The sequence below is a fragment of the Rhinolophus hipposideros genome, assembly GCF_964194185.1.
Source record: "Rhinolophus hipposideros genome assembly, chromosome: 13".
Taxonomy (NCBI): domain Eukaryota; kingdom Metazoa; phylum Chordata; class Mammalia; order Chiroptera; family Rhinolophidae; genus Rhinolophus; species Rhinolophus hipposideros.
Genome location: NC_138059.1, coordinates 34272411 through 34286683, shown reverse-complemented (window position 1 = coordinate 34286683; position 14273 = coordinate 34272411). Strand labels below are relative to the sequence as shown.

The 14273-nt window shown below is 38.5% G+C and overlaps 1 protein-coding gene across 4 annotated transcripts in view; it reads left to right on the top strand.

Annotated features, from left to right (window-relative positions):
- Positions 1-14273, top strand: part of MTDH (metadherin) — an 83082-nt gene that overhangs the window by 17318 nt on the left and 51491 nt on the right. For all 4 annotated transcript variants that reach the window (XM_081070827.1, XM_081070830.1, XM_081070828.1 and 1 more), the window contains exon 2: positions 1292-1393. In XM_081070827.1, coding sequence (XP_080926953.1) covers positions 1292-1393 — 102 coding nt within the window. The remainder of the gene's footprint in view (positions 1-1291; positions 1394-14273) is intronic.

Here is a 14273-nt window from a genome sequence, read left to right as displayed (position 1 = left end):
TCTGCAGCAACATGGATGGGCCTGGAGGGTATTGTGCTAAGTGAACCAAGTCAGAGAAAGACAAATGCCATGTGATTTCACTTATATGTGGAAACTAAAGTACAAAATAAATGAAATAAACTCATCGACACAGAGAACATTTTCATGCTTGCCAGATGGGAAGGTGGTTGGGGGATAGGTGAAATAGGGGAAGGGATTAAGAAGCTCAAATTGGTAGATACAAAGTAGTCATAGAGATGTAAAGTATAACAGAAGGAATATAGTAAATAATATTGTAGTAATTATGTATGGTATTAGATGGGTACTACTATATTGGGGTGATCACTTTGTAAATTATATAAATGTCTAACCATTATGTTGTACACCTAAAACTAATATAATATTGTGTATCAACTGAAATTGAAAAATAAAAAATTGTTTTAAAAAAAAGAGTACAGGTGCTGGGCCCCATTCTTCAAACTCCTGAATCTAAATACATTTCTGGTAATGGGGTTTGGAAATGCTTATTTAAAAAGAAAATAAATCCTCAAAACTAATGATTATGATTAAAAGAGAAATTTAGGATTCACAGACTTAATTCTATTCATGAACACCTCTAAGTGCTATCATTTTGTTTTAGGAATGTTAGGAACGCTTAGCCTTTTTAAGCTGTGGCAGTGAGTTCATAAAGCTTTTTAATCCTACAACAGTAGAGTCATTAAGTTATAGAAATACCGGGGACATTTGAGATTATTTGATACAGAGGCAAACAAACTGTGGTCCATAGGTAAAATCTGGCCCTCCATCTGTGTTTGTAAATAAAGTTTTATTGGGACACAGCCACACTCATTTGTTTGTATCATCTATGGCTCTATTTGGTTCTTTACTGAAAAAGTTTACCCACTTGAATAGATCATACCTATCATTTTATAGATGTAGAAATAAAACTCAAAGATAGTGAAGTATTCTGAGAGCACAACGTTAATTGGTGGTCACAGTGCAAATACAGTTTTTAGTTCTCCTTTTCCTGCTTCCATTCCATTATTTTGTGTTTGAGGGACTGATACCAGGGTGAGATCAGGAAATTCATTTGTGGTACATAATTTTGTTTATAAATTTCTTATATTATAAAACACAGTTGGACAATAAATAGTCTATCAAGTATTAGATAAAATGGCTGTTTAAAAATCTTTTTAATTTGGATTGGGGGTAGAATTTGATTGTTGTATATTCTGTTTCCTGAGTACAGATCTTTGGTTGGATCTGCCAAGCAGTTTGATGACAAGATTTTTTGTTGTTGTTGCCTATGCAGCCAAATGGGCGGACTGTTGAAGTGGCTGAAGAGGAAGTTGTCCGAACTCCTCGAAGTGTAACAGCAAAGCAGCCATTAGAGACAGATAAGAAAAATGAAAAGGTAAGTTTGGGAGCATATGAAACTCTTAAGAAAGTGACATATAAAAATGATGCTATTTCACAGAATTGTACATATTCCCCCTCCTTCCCCCCCAACCCCCCGCAGCCCACCATTTAAGAAAAATTGAAAATCCAGTTATCGTAGTAGATGGATGGTTGGTGAAGGTTCCAGATATGTAACATACCTCCTAGTATTTGAAAACAATTGTATTACCTTTGTTAATAGTAGTACATTTCTGACATTAAAAGCTTAGCAAAATTGTCCTATGGTATTAAATGTAAAAATAGATTTCTCTTGTGATGGAGACATAATCGCCTACTTATTGGACAAAGCTTGACTGTTTTTAACAAAGGAGAATATTTTATACTCATCATTATTAAAGTTTGGATGGATATGCACTTGTGAGTTTTCAAACAAGCCAGTCTGTCATGGGATTTTATTCATTTTCCAGTTGCCAATGTTAGAACTGACCAATTTTTATTTGACTTAATCTGTAAAGTAGGCAAAATGTATAACAAACTGTTAACAGTGTTTCTACCTGCTATGGAAGAAAGAGACTTTTCATTTAATTTCTTTTGGTACACTAAATATTCCCTCACCCTCCTTTTTTAATCCAGTGCATGTATTTTTCAGGAAAAATAAACAAACTACCACCACAGATAGGTAAGTGATTTCTAGGAACTAGGGTGCAGCAGCTCCAGCACCATAGAATAGTGGTATGAAATGGTTGCTCCAGTTTCTTAATGCTTGCAATTTCAAAATATCCAGAAGGACTGGTGAGATCACTTCTCCCTCCAGTGAAATTGCTCTAGGGCTAAGACAGCTGCGGGTAGGATGGCTTAATATGAAGGATTGTTGTGGGAAAGACATTTATGTCTGACTTTGTCTTTAGCAGAAAAATAAATAGTAAATGACTTGTATTAACACATAAGCATACAATTTAAGGATTGTGAATTTATACCATGAATAGGTTATATGCTTAATATATATCTATACTTCTCACATCTAGTGTCTGCTTGTTTCTGGACTTTCTACTAGTGAACATTTTATACTTACACTTGCTTCCACTCCCTGGATTATTCTGTAAAATTTGTAGTTGAAATGATTAATGAACTACTATTTATCTCTGATTGATTAATCATAAATAGATTGGGTATATCAAGATGTAAAACCACAGTTTGAAATTTATAATTCTGAAATTTCTTATGATAGGAAATAATTATAATAATAGGACATTTGTTAAGTGCCATCTATAATATGGCAGGCATTGTGCAAGGTGAGATATGCATATATGTATGAACATATTTACAGGTACCGTTTTTCCCCAAAAATAAGACCTAGCCGGACAATCAGCTCTAATGCGTCTTTAGAAGCAAAAATTAATATAAGACTGGATATTATATTATATTATACCCTGTCTTATTATATTATATAGGACCCGGTCTTACAGTAAAATAAGACCAAGTCTTATATTAATATTTGCTCCAAAAGACACATTAGAGCTGATTGTCCAGCTAGGTCTTATTTTCGGAAAACACAACTTATTGAACATTTACTGGGTATGCCTTTAAGACATTATAGAATATTCATACACGTTACTTTATCCTCACAAGAGTGCTGAGGGGGTGGCATTATACCTATCTTACAAATAAGAAACCTAAGGCTTAAGTTACCTAAACTGTTAAAAGTATAGTCAGTTCTAACCCAGACCCATCTGACTTCAAAGTCTGTGCTTTTTACTTCTCTATTATTTCTGATCCTTTCAAAAACTGCCAGGCAGGTAGTAATAGCCCCATTTTACAGATAAAGGCTAGGAGGTATAGAAAGATTTTGATTTCATCAGTTTCTGAACTAGCGTTTGAACCCTGCTCATTCTGATGCCAAAGCCCCATGTACTTTTTAATCACTTGACAGTGCCTCCTTCTTTCTGTTGCTGTTGCTTTTTCAGTGCGAAGCTTCTACCTTTCGTTTGTTGCCTGTTTGATTTGCCCGTGCAGTGACTGCAGTAATTTACTCGAAGCTGTGATAGTGAATACCTTGCCTTATGAGGCTTGAATAAGGCTCATAGATAAAACTTTGTCTAAAAAACTGTATATGACAAGAGTTACAAATCTTGGGTCTAGGAAGGTCTTTGGATGTGAAGGTGGTTGCTTCATTGATTAGTCTCTGGTAGAGTATACAAAGGACCGACCATGAGCCAGGCTGAATGCATTGTGCTATTAGATGCTGAAGGGAATAAAGAGAAATGTAAGATATACTTACCCTCAGAGAGATTACAATCTAGTTAATGAAAGGCAAGGGAAGAGAGATACCAGGTGACACGAGGCATTGAATGTCAGGTATTCAGAGTAGTTAGATTTTCCTGTGTGGGTAGCCAAAAGATGGACTTAATTGGACTCTTACGGGAGAGGTGTGATATTTTAGTAAGTGGAAGGGGGGAGACTGATTTTGCCAGGGGAGGGAAACAGATGCACACAATAAGACGTTATTCAGCTGAAACAAAACAACATACTCAGACATGCTCAAGGAAAAGCCCTAGACAAGTTTAACTGGTCACAGTGGGGTGGGTATATAGATAGATTGGGTGTATCAGGATGTAAAACATGGCACAACATTTATGATTGACACATCAGTCTTGTATCTATGATTGTAAGGGTCTGAATTGAGATAAAAATGTAAAGATTGTTAGAAACAACAGAAACAAAAATGTATAAAATTTGGTCATCAGATTGTTCAAGAGGATTTGTGTTGAACAATTCAGCAGTTGTGTCTGCTGAAATATTGGTATCATTCATTATATGTATTAATAAGCTCTTACGTTTTTATGATGTTACACAGTGTACAAAATAGTTTCACATCTCTTAAACCTGGTTAACAACTCGCGGGGGAGGGTACTATTTTTTTTTTTTTTTTACAGCTCATTAAAGAGAGTTCAGTGAATTGCCCAAGATAACATAGCTAGTAAGTAGTGCTCTCTCACTTTCCCTGAGGCAGCAGTTCTAAAACTGAAACCCTAAGAAGTGGTCCCAGAAAACAAAACTATTTTTATAATAACTAAAACATTATTTACCCTTTTCACTATGTTGATATTTGCACTTATGATGCAAAAGCACTGGTGGGTAAAACTGCTGATGCAGCACAAATCAAGGCCGTGACACCAAACTACTAGTGATGTTATTCTTTACTGCAATGCACTCATTAAAAACAAACAAACAAATAAACAAAAAATCCTGCTAGTTTCACCTAAGAGTGTCTTTGATGAAGCAGTAATAATTATTAGGTTTATTAAATCTTGACCTTTGTTATTTTTTTTTGTTTTGCTTTGTTTTTTTTTCAATTTTTTTTTTAGTTTTATTTTATTTTATTTTATTTTTACATCCCTCACACCTGAACCCCCCCTCCCCCCATCCACCACCACCCCGACCTCACACCGAGCCATCACATTATACACATAAAATTATAGTTGGCATTCATTAATGTCCAGTCTCTGCTGTACAATGCCATGACCAGGCATCCACAGCATCCCTGAGGTGGTCTCCCAAACAGGACACATGTCCATCGGACACCCAACAAAATCCCCAAACACTATTGAATAAGTTCCCCAAAGTAATTGTCAAAAAACCCTGAGGCCATCCTGTGGTCACCAGCCGCCCCCCAATCCCTTCACCCTTCCCCTCATCCCCAACCCCCTCCCCCCCTCCCATCTAACAACTCTCGGTTTTTTGTGTCCCCAAAACTGTCTCTGATTAGTTCATTCACATATTCTTTTCTTTAGATTCCGCATATAAGTGAGATCATATGGTACTTGTCTTTCTCTTTCTGACTTATTTCACTTAACATAATGTTCTCTAGATCCATCCATGTTATTGCAAATGATAAGATTTCCTTTTTCTTTATGGCTGCGTAATACTCCATTGTGTAAATGTACCACAGCTTCTTAATCCAGTCATCGACCGATGGGCATTTCGGTTGTTTCCATATCTTGGCTATTGTGTAAAGTGCTGCAATAAACATAGGAGTGCATACAGATTTTTGAATTGGAGTTTTGGATTTCTCCGGGTAGATGCCTAGGAGTGGAATTACTGGATCATAGGGTAGTTCTATCTTCAGATTTCTGAGATACCTCCATACTGTTTTCCATAGTGGTTGCACTAATCTACAATCCCACCAACAGTGCATTAGCGTTCCTTTTCTCCACATCCCCGCCAGCATTTGTTGTTTGTTGATTTATTGATGATAGCCATTTTGACTGGGGTGAGGTGGTATCTCATTGTGGTTTTTATTTGCATTTCTCTGATGGTTAGTGAGGTTGAGCATTTCTTCATATGTCTTCTTGCCTTCTGTATGTCCTTTTTAGAAAAATGTCTCCTCAAGTCCTCTGCCCATTTTTTAATTGGGTTGTTTGTTTTTTTGGAGTTGAGTTGAATAAGTTTTTTATAGATTTGTGATATTAATCCCTTATCAGATATATCATTGCCAAATATCTTTTCCCATTCAGTAGGATCCCTTTTTGTTTTATTGATGGTTTCCTTTGCTGTGAAAAAACTTTTTAGTTTGATGTAATCCCACATGTTTATTTTTTCTCTTACGTCCCTCGCGCGAGGGGATGTATCAGTGAAAATCTTACTCCGGGTAATGTCCAGGAAGTTTCTTCCTATATTTTCTTCTAGATATTTATGGTTTCAGATCTTACATTTAAGTCTTTAAGCCATTTTGAATTTATTTTTGTATATGGTGTAAGGAAGTGGTCCAGCTTCATTTTCTTGCATGTGTCTCTCCAGGTTTCCCAACACCACTTATTGAACAGACTGTCTTTACCCCATTGTACGTTCTTGCTTCCATTGTCATAGATTAGATGGGCATATAGGCATGGATTTACTTCTGGACTCTCTATTCTGTTCCATTGATCTATGTGTGTATTTTTATGCCAGTACCATACTGTTTTGATTACTGTAGCCTTGTAGTATAGTTTGAAATCAGGTATCGTTATACCTCCCACTTTGTTCTTATTTCCCAAGATTGCTGAGGCTATCAGGGGTATTTTATGGTCCCACATAAATTTCAGGATTATATGTTCTATTTCTGTGAAAAACGTCGTTGGTAGTTTGATAGGAATTGCATTGAATATGTATATTGCCTTAGACAGTATGGACATTTTAACTGTATTAATTCTTCCTATCCATGAACATGGAATGTGTTTCCATCTATTTATGTCTTCTTTCATTTCTTTCTTCAGTGTCGTATAATTTTCTGAGTACAGATCTTTTACATCTTTGGTTAGATTTATTCCCAGATATTTTATAGTCTTTGGAGCAATTGTAAATGGAATTGTTTTTTTAATTTCTCCTTCTGATATTTTATCATTGGTGTATACAAATGCAACTGATTTTCGAATATTAATTTTATATCCTGCTACTTTACTAAATTCATCTGTCAGTTCTAATAGTTTCTTGGTTGAGTCTTTAGGGTTCTCTATATATGGTATCATATCATCTGCATATAGTGATAATTTTACTTCCTCCTTACCAATTTGGATACCTTTTGTTTCTTTCTCTTGTCTGATTGCTGTGGCTAGAACTTCCAGCACTATGTTGAATAGAAGTGGAGAAAGTGGGCAACCTTGTCTTGTTCCTGATCTTAGGGGGAATGGTTTCAGCTTTTCCCCATTGAGTATGATGTTAGATGTGGGTTTGTCATATATGGCCTTTATTATGTTAAGATATGATATTCCCACTTTCTTAAGGAATTTTATCATAAAAGTTTGCTGTATTTTATCAAATGCTTTTTCTGTATCTATTGATATGATCATGTGATTTTTATTTTTCATTTTGTTAATGTGGTGTATCACATTAATTGATTTGCGGATGTTGAACCACCCCTGCATACCAGGGATGAATCCCACTTGATCATGGTGTATGATCTTTTTAATGTATTGCTGAATTCTGTTTGGTAATATTTTGGGTCGTCGTGTTCTCATTCTCATTTGTCTCGAGATATCTTTTGATTTCTTCTTTGATCTGCTGCTTGACCCATTCATTATTTAGTAACATGTTATTCAGCTTTCATGAATTGGTGTGTCTTCCTGGTTTTTTTTCCCTGTAGTTCACTTCTAATTTTATAGCACTGTGGTCAGAGAAGACAATTGGTATGATTTCAGTTTTCTTAAATTTATCAAGTCTTGTTTTGTGTCCTAACATATGATCTATCTTGGAAAATGTTCCATGTGCACTTGAGAAAAACGTGTATTTTGCAGCATTGGGGTGAAATGCTCTGAAAATATCGATTAAATCCAAGTGGTCCAAAGTATCATTTAAGGCTGTTGTTTCCATATTGATTTTCTGTCTGGAGGACCTGTCCCTTGTTGTCAGAGGTGTGTTGAAGTCCACTACTATGATAGTGTTGCTGTTGATCTCTGTCTTTATGTCCATCAGTACCTGTTTTATATATTTAGGTGCTCCTATGTTAGGTGCATAGATGGTTACTAGGGTTATGTCCTCTTGTTGGATTGATCCCTTTATTATTATATAGTGCCCATCTTTGTCTTTTAATACGTTCTTCATTTTAAAGTCTATTTTGTCAGATATAAGTATTTCAACTCCAGCTTTTTTCTCACTTCCATTTGCATGAAATATCTTACTCCAACCTTTCACTTTCAGCCTGTGTGTGTCTTTTGATCTCAGATGAGTCTCTTGTATACAGCATATACAAGGGTCTTGCTTCCTTATCCATTCAGCCACCCTATGTCTCTTGATTGGAGCATTTAATCCGTTTACATTTGAAGTGATTATTGATAGGTACATAGTTATTGCCGTTTTTAAATTTGTAGTAAATTGTTTTCATCTTTCTTCTATTTACAGAAGTGCTTTTAGTATTTCTTGCAATGCTGGCTTGGTTGTAATAAATTCTTTCAGTTTGTTCTTTTCTGGGAAACTCTTTATCTCTCCATCAACTTTAAATAATAGCCTTGCTGGATAAAGCAATCTAGGTTGTAGGCCTTTGTGTTCCATCACTTTGAGTATCTCCCGCCACTCCCTCCTGGCCTTCAATGTTTCTGTAGAAAAGTTATTTGATAGCCTTATGGGAGTTCCCTTGTACGTAACCTTCTGCCTTTCTCTTGCTGCTTTTAAGATTCTCTCTTTGTCTTTAAGCTTTGCCATTTTAACTATAATGTGTCTTGGTGTGGGCCTGTTTGGGTTTATCCTGGTTGGAACTCTTTGCACTTCCTGGGCTTGTATGTTGGTTTCCTTCATCAGGTTAGGGAAGTTTTCAGACATTATTACCTCAAATATGTTCTCAATCCCTTGCTTCCTCTCTTCGCCTTCTGGTATTCCTATGATGCACATGTTGTTGCGCTTGATGTTATCGCAGAGGTCTCTTAACCCATCTTCATTGTTTTTTATTCTTTTTTCTTTCTGTTGTTCAGTTTGAGTGATCTCTGGTAACTTGTCTTCTAAGTCACTGATTCGATCCTCTGCTTCATCTAACCTGCTGGTCCTTCCTTCAAGTGAGTTCTTAATTTCGGTAATTGTGTTCTTTAGTTTTAACTGGTTGTTCATTATGATTTCTATATCCCTCTTTATGTCATCTCTAATCTTCTTAAACATTCTTATCATCAGTGTTCTGAACTCTGTCTCTGACAGTTTGGTTACCTCTGCTTCATTTGGTTCCAGTTGTGGAGGTTTCTTCTGTTCTTTTATTTGGGACATATTTCTTTATCTCTCCCCATTCTGACTGACTCTGTGTGTTTTCTTTGATGTATTAGGAAGATCCTCTAGAGCTCTTAGTTCTTGCTGGGTTATCTTATGTAGTATGTGTCCTTTATATTTGACTTGGACTACTTCATTCTTCTCCTCTGCATGTGCTCCACAGGTGGTTCGAGTGTTTAGTATATCGTCCTGTTCAAGAAGAACTTTAATTGCTTTTTGCTTGTGAGTAGGTGGGTTTAACTCCTAGGCCGTCTAGTTGTGAAACTTGGATCTGCCCACCTCAGGGTGTTCTGCTGGGTGAGGGTTGGCCACTTAAATGAGGTTTGGCCTCTATGGGCTCTTGTACCTTCAGAGGATTCCCTCTGGGTGTGTGACTTGTAGGTCAAGCTCGATAGTACTCTGGTTTGGTCCAGAGTTGGCTTCTGGATATGTTGAATCTTGTGCCTCTTAAGCTGGGCCCTGTTAGGGCTTTTTCAGCACAAATCAAGTTACCAAGTACAACAACAACAACAACAACAACAAAGAAAACAAATCAATTACATTCACATGTAAAATACAACCCACAATCCCCACTCAACATAGGCAAAGATATCAAAGAAAAAAAGGCAGAAGAAAGTAAATCACAACAAGCAGAAGAAAAAAAAAACACCAGGCAAAGCAAAACAGAAAGCAGCACCAGTCTTGGCTTAAGCCCACCAAGTAATCTCCAGGTTGTCCTCCGCTGTGCCAAAGAGTTCCCTGCCTATTGCGCAGGCAGCGCTGGTCACCTGGTGCCCAGAGTGAATTTGGGAGTGTAGATTTAAATGCGAGGGGCTGAGGGGTCTGGATGACAGTTTTCAGAGAGACCGTGCAGTTTCTGTCCTTTTCTGCACAAATGCACGCTGAGAGTAGCTCCACCAGCCCTGTGCCCAGTACTCTTGAATCTTAGGGCCCTCCTTCCGTGGGTGTGTGGGAGGGGGCAGGCGGGAGATCTCTAGGCTGCTGAAAGCTGGGAGCTGCGTCTGCCGCTTACTGCTGAACTCAGGGAGTGCTTCCGCAGTTGCCCTTGCCCCGCCCCAGGCCAGCCAGAGAGGGTGGGGGCTGGGGATGGAGGGGTCTTCTCTCTCCCGGGCCAGCCACGTCACACTCCTCCCGCAGGCCCGAAAAGGTGGTGGCTGGGGGTGTGGGAGTCTCCTCTCTCCTCGTCCAGCGAAAATCCCCTTCTCCCAGCCTCTTCCGAAGGTCAGAGCTGGCTGCCAATCTTCCCAGCGCCTGAGCACAGACGCCCCTCTGTAATCTGACACTACTCCTCAGTTCAGGGGTCAGTTTAAGTCTCTGGAAGGGCGGGGGGGAGATTTCGAAAAGAGAGGCCCAGGTGTGGCATCTGAGTTGTTTGTCTGCCCTAGGACCCACGAGCTGCCCGCCCCGGCAGGAGCGATCAGCTGTGGGACGCAGGGAAAGAGCCCACCTCCTGGACCCTGCACTCTCTGCTGCACCCTGGGCTCCCATGGGACTCTAGAGCCCCGGGTCCTGCCTGCCGCTGCTGCTGTGGGCACGCTGCAGGGCCGCGTCTCTACCGTGGGGGGTGGGGGGAGAGCGCGGTGCGTTTCCTCTTGCCCTCCTCGCTCCTCCCCCGCTTGCCCAACTAGCGCACCCCAAAGCAAACCTTCCACGAGTCTCCGCTCCGTCCTGAGATTCGCGCAGAGGTCGCCGTCCGGCTTGGGCTCTTCCACGAGTCTGGGCACCGTCCTGGGCGCCCCGGGCGGTGGTCGCCAGCCGGCCGTGTGGGGGGGGGAGCATGCTTCCACTTCGCTGTCCTGCCTCCTCCCCTGCTCGCAATCAGCGCTCACCTTCAGGTAATTCCTCCACGAGTCTCCCCGCTGTTCTGCGTGTTCTATATCTCCCTGTGTCTTTAGAGCTGCGGTTTACCGCCGCTGCCGCAGCCTCCGCTGGCCTGTTCCACTCTACTCCTTTCCTTCTTCCTCTGCTCACCCAATTTGCGCACCTTCAAGTAATCCTTCCACGAGTCTCTTAGGAGTCTCTTAGCTGTTCTGCGTGATGAGCAAAGAGTTGTTTGATGGGTTATATGTCCCGTTTGTAATAAGATCCGGAGGAGAACTCAGAAAATGTGCCCCGCTGCCGCCATTCCTATGACGTCACTCCAAATCTTGACCTTTGAATACATGCTTTTTAATTTTGTATGATGAAATGGGAAGTATGCATAAAGTATGCTGCATACTGAAGAACAATGGTTGTCTTAAGGAAAAACCCTTGTGTAATTTAGTTGCAAGCTGGACTAGCCACTTATTTTTATGTTACTTCATTTTTACTTGAAAGAACAACTGGAAGACAGGCCTTGGTTATTTATATTTGGGTATTTGCAGTCATTTTCTCAAAAATAATCAAGATGATCCTGTCACTTCAAGAAAAACGACTGATGGTATTTGTTGCAAATGATAAAATGATTTGTTGTCAATTGAAAATTGAAAATTTGGAAAATATGTATTTCACTACAATGAGCTTGAGAACATCCCATTACTTAAAGAATTTCTGATGAGATCAGTTGTGATATTAACAGATGTGATATTTTCAAAATACCGTATGTAATGGAATGTTTTAACATTTTGGAAGATGTATGTAACTCAATGAACGAGTATTTTCCAAATGACCAATGCTTGCATGTTATAAAATCAGGCAAGTGTAAAAGAGTCATTCAAAGTGCAAGATAGTCCAGTGGATTTTAATGTAGTAGAATATGGAAAGTTCATAGATGCAGTTTCAGATTCCATATTGCAACAATTTTTAAGAAACTACCAACTCACAGGTTTTGGTGTAATATTTTTTTCCTTCCTCAACCTAAAGCCATTCGTGACTTCTGCTTTTTTACTCCACAGTCTTGACCATAATCTAAAGGTCCTGCTTGTACCTCATTCTCTTTTCCTAACTCTTGTCCTCTCAAGCTCCAGACACATTGGTTTTCTTTCTTTTTTTTAAACAGCTTTATTTTGAGATATTTTATGGTAATAAAATTCACTTCTTTTAAATGTGCAGTTTTAGTGTATCTAGAGTTGTACACCTATCAACACAATATAATTTTGGAACAGTGTCCTCTTCCCAGAAAGAAATCTTGTGTCCATCAGCAGTCACTCACCATTTTCCCCTCTCTTCCCCTTAGCCTCAGCCCCTGGCAACTACTAATCTTTGGTATAATATCAAATAATACTACAATTATCTAAAAAAACTATTCCTCCCTTTTCCAATTACATATCTTTGTGTATGTAACCAGATTTTCTTCATGTGCTTCAATCAAATAACATATCAGTAAATTGAATGCAAAAGCAAATATGCGACTCCAGCTGTTACGAAGCCACACATCAAAGGTATTTGCAAATATAATAAAACATACCACTCTTCTCACTAAAATGTTTTTCGTTTTTGGAAATAGTTACTTATATAGTTATAATTATACAATATGTAATTAGTTATTTTGAAATAAATTAATACATATCTAAAGATTTTCTTAGTTTAAATTTATAATATGTTAGATGTCAATAGGTATAACCCACATAAACAAAGGCACTTTGACACCCTCAATAACATCTTAGGAGTCTAAAAGAGTATCCTATGACCAAGAAGTTTTTATTTTTCTTTTATTGAAGTTTATTGGCGTGACATTGGTTAATAAAGTTACACAGGTTTCAGGTGTACAATTCTGTAATACATCATCTACATATCACATTGTGTGTTCATCACCCAGAGTCAGTTCTCCTTATACCACCGTATATTTGGCCAAGAAGTTTGAGAACCATTGCTCTAGGATGGTCAGTGTTTAAAAGACCAAAGACAAAATTATTCAGAGGCAGCATAGATTTTTAAACAAGCATATACTATAGCACCTCTTAGAAAAAAGAGAATCTCTCCCTGCATGCCCAGTGAGCTTACATGTGCTTGTGTTTTACCTTCAATAATACATTTCAGAAACTGTAGTTTTAAATCCAGGGATTGGCAAACCATGATCTGCTGGCCATTCTGTGTCTCCGCCTATTTTTTAAAGTTTTGTTGGAACACAGCCATACATGCTCATTTACTTATTGTCTGGTTGCTTTTGCACTACTCTTAATATAATCCTTCAGATTCATTAAAATGTTTCGTTATCTGTAGTGCTTTGATATGGTCTGATTCTCTAGGTCTTCAACGCTTGACAGACTCCCTTGTGCCACAGGGTCTATAGCTTCGTCATTTCTTGGATTCCCCAAGGAATTAGTTTTCAAGGTCCCGTTTAAGGTAAACAAAGTAGTTTATATAAAAGAAGGAATATCTTACTAAGGAGACCTCTTTTCTGCCCCTAGACTTTTCTGTCTAAACTCCTAAAAAATAGCAGAACTGAGACCAGAACCAGGACTTCTGCCCTAGACCATCATTTTTCCATGATACTATGGTTGTACCAAGCAGGAAGTAGCAAGAGGGGATCGAAATGCAGTGAAATGGTGAACTTGGTTTTAAAGATGCCAAGATTGAGGTGTGAATGGGTTCTCTAAGTGGAAGTAATTTATTAGGCTTTTGGAAATGTGAGAACCATAGCTGGGAAAGAATTCAAGGCTAGATAGTAAAAGGAAGTCTTAAGAAAGGTTTCTTGTAAACTTTTTAAGATTGTGAGTTGATAGCATGCTGCTTGTGCAGTGTACCATCGTTTATGAGCTCACACCAAACATATTTAAATAACTGAATGGCTTGGATGATGGGACAAGCATACAAATATAATAGCTCAGAGGTTTTATTTGGGGGACAGTGAGAGTTGGGCAGATAGGGCTATATGTAATTCAGTTCGTTTTACACTCTTTCGTTGAGTAACCAAATATTAATTGAATCCTTCTGTGTGCAAGGTACTATTCTAAGCACTAAGAATACAACCATTGAAAAAACAGGGTAAAATGGTTGAAAAAAGAGTCACTGTTCTCATGAATTTTAGTGGGGGAAAACAACTTAAAACAAGCAAATATATTCTCTAACATCAGTTGGTGATAAGTGCTGTGGAAGAAAATAAATACCAGGGTAAGAAGAAAGAGGTAAAATGAAAGCTGTGGGCACTTCCCTGTACCTGTAACTACTCCTTCCTTCCATTCAGGAAATGTATCACAGTACTAGTGAGTGGAATAATCTTGACTATAATTTAAATTAACCCTGCCCCCCCCAAA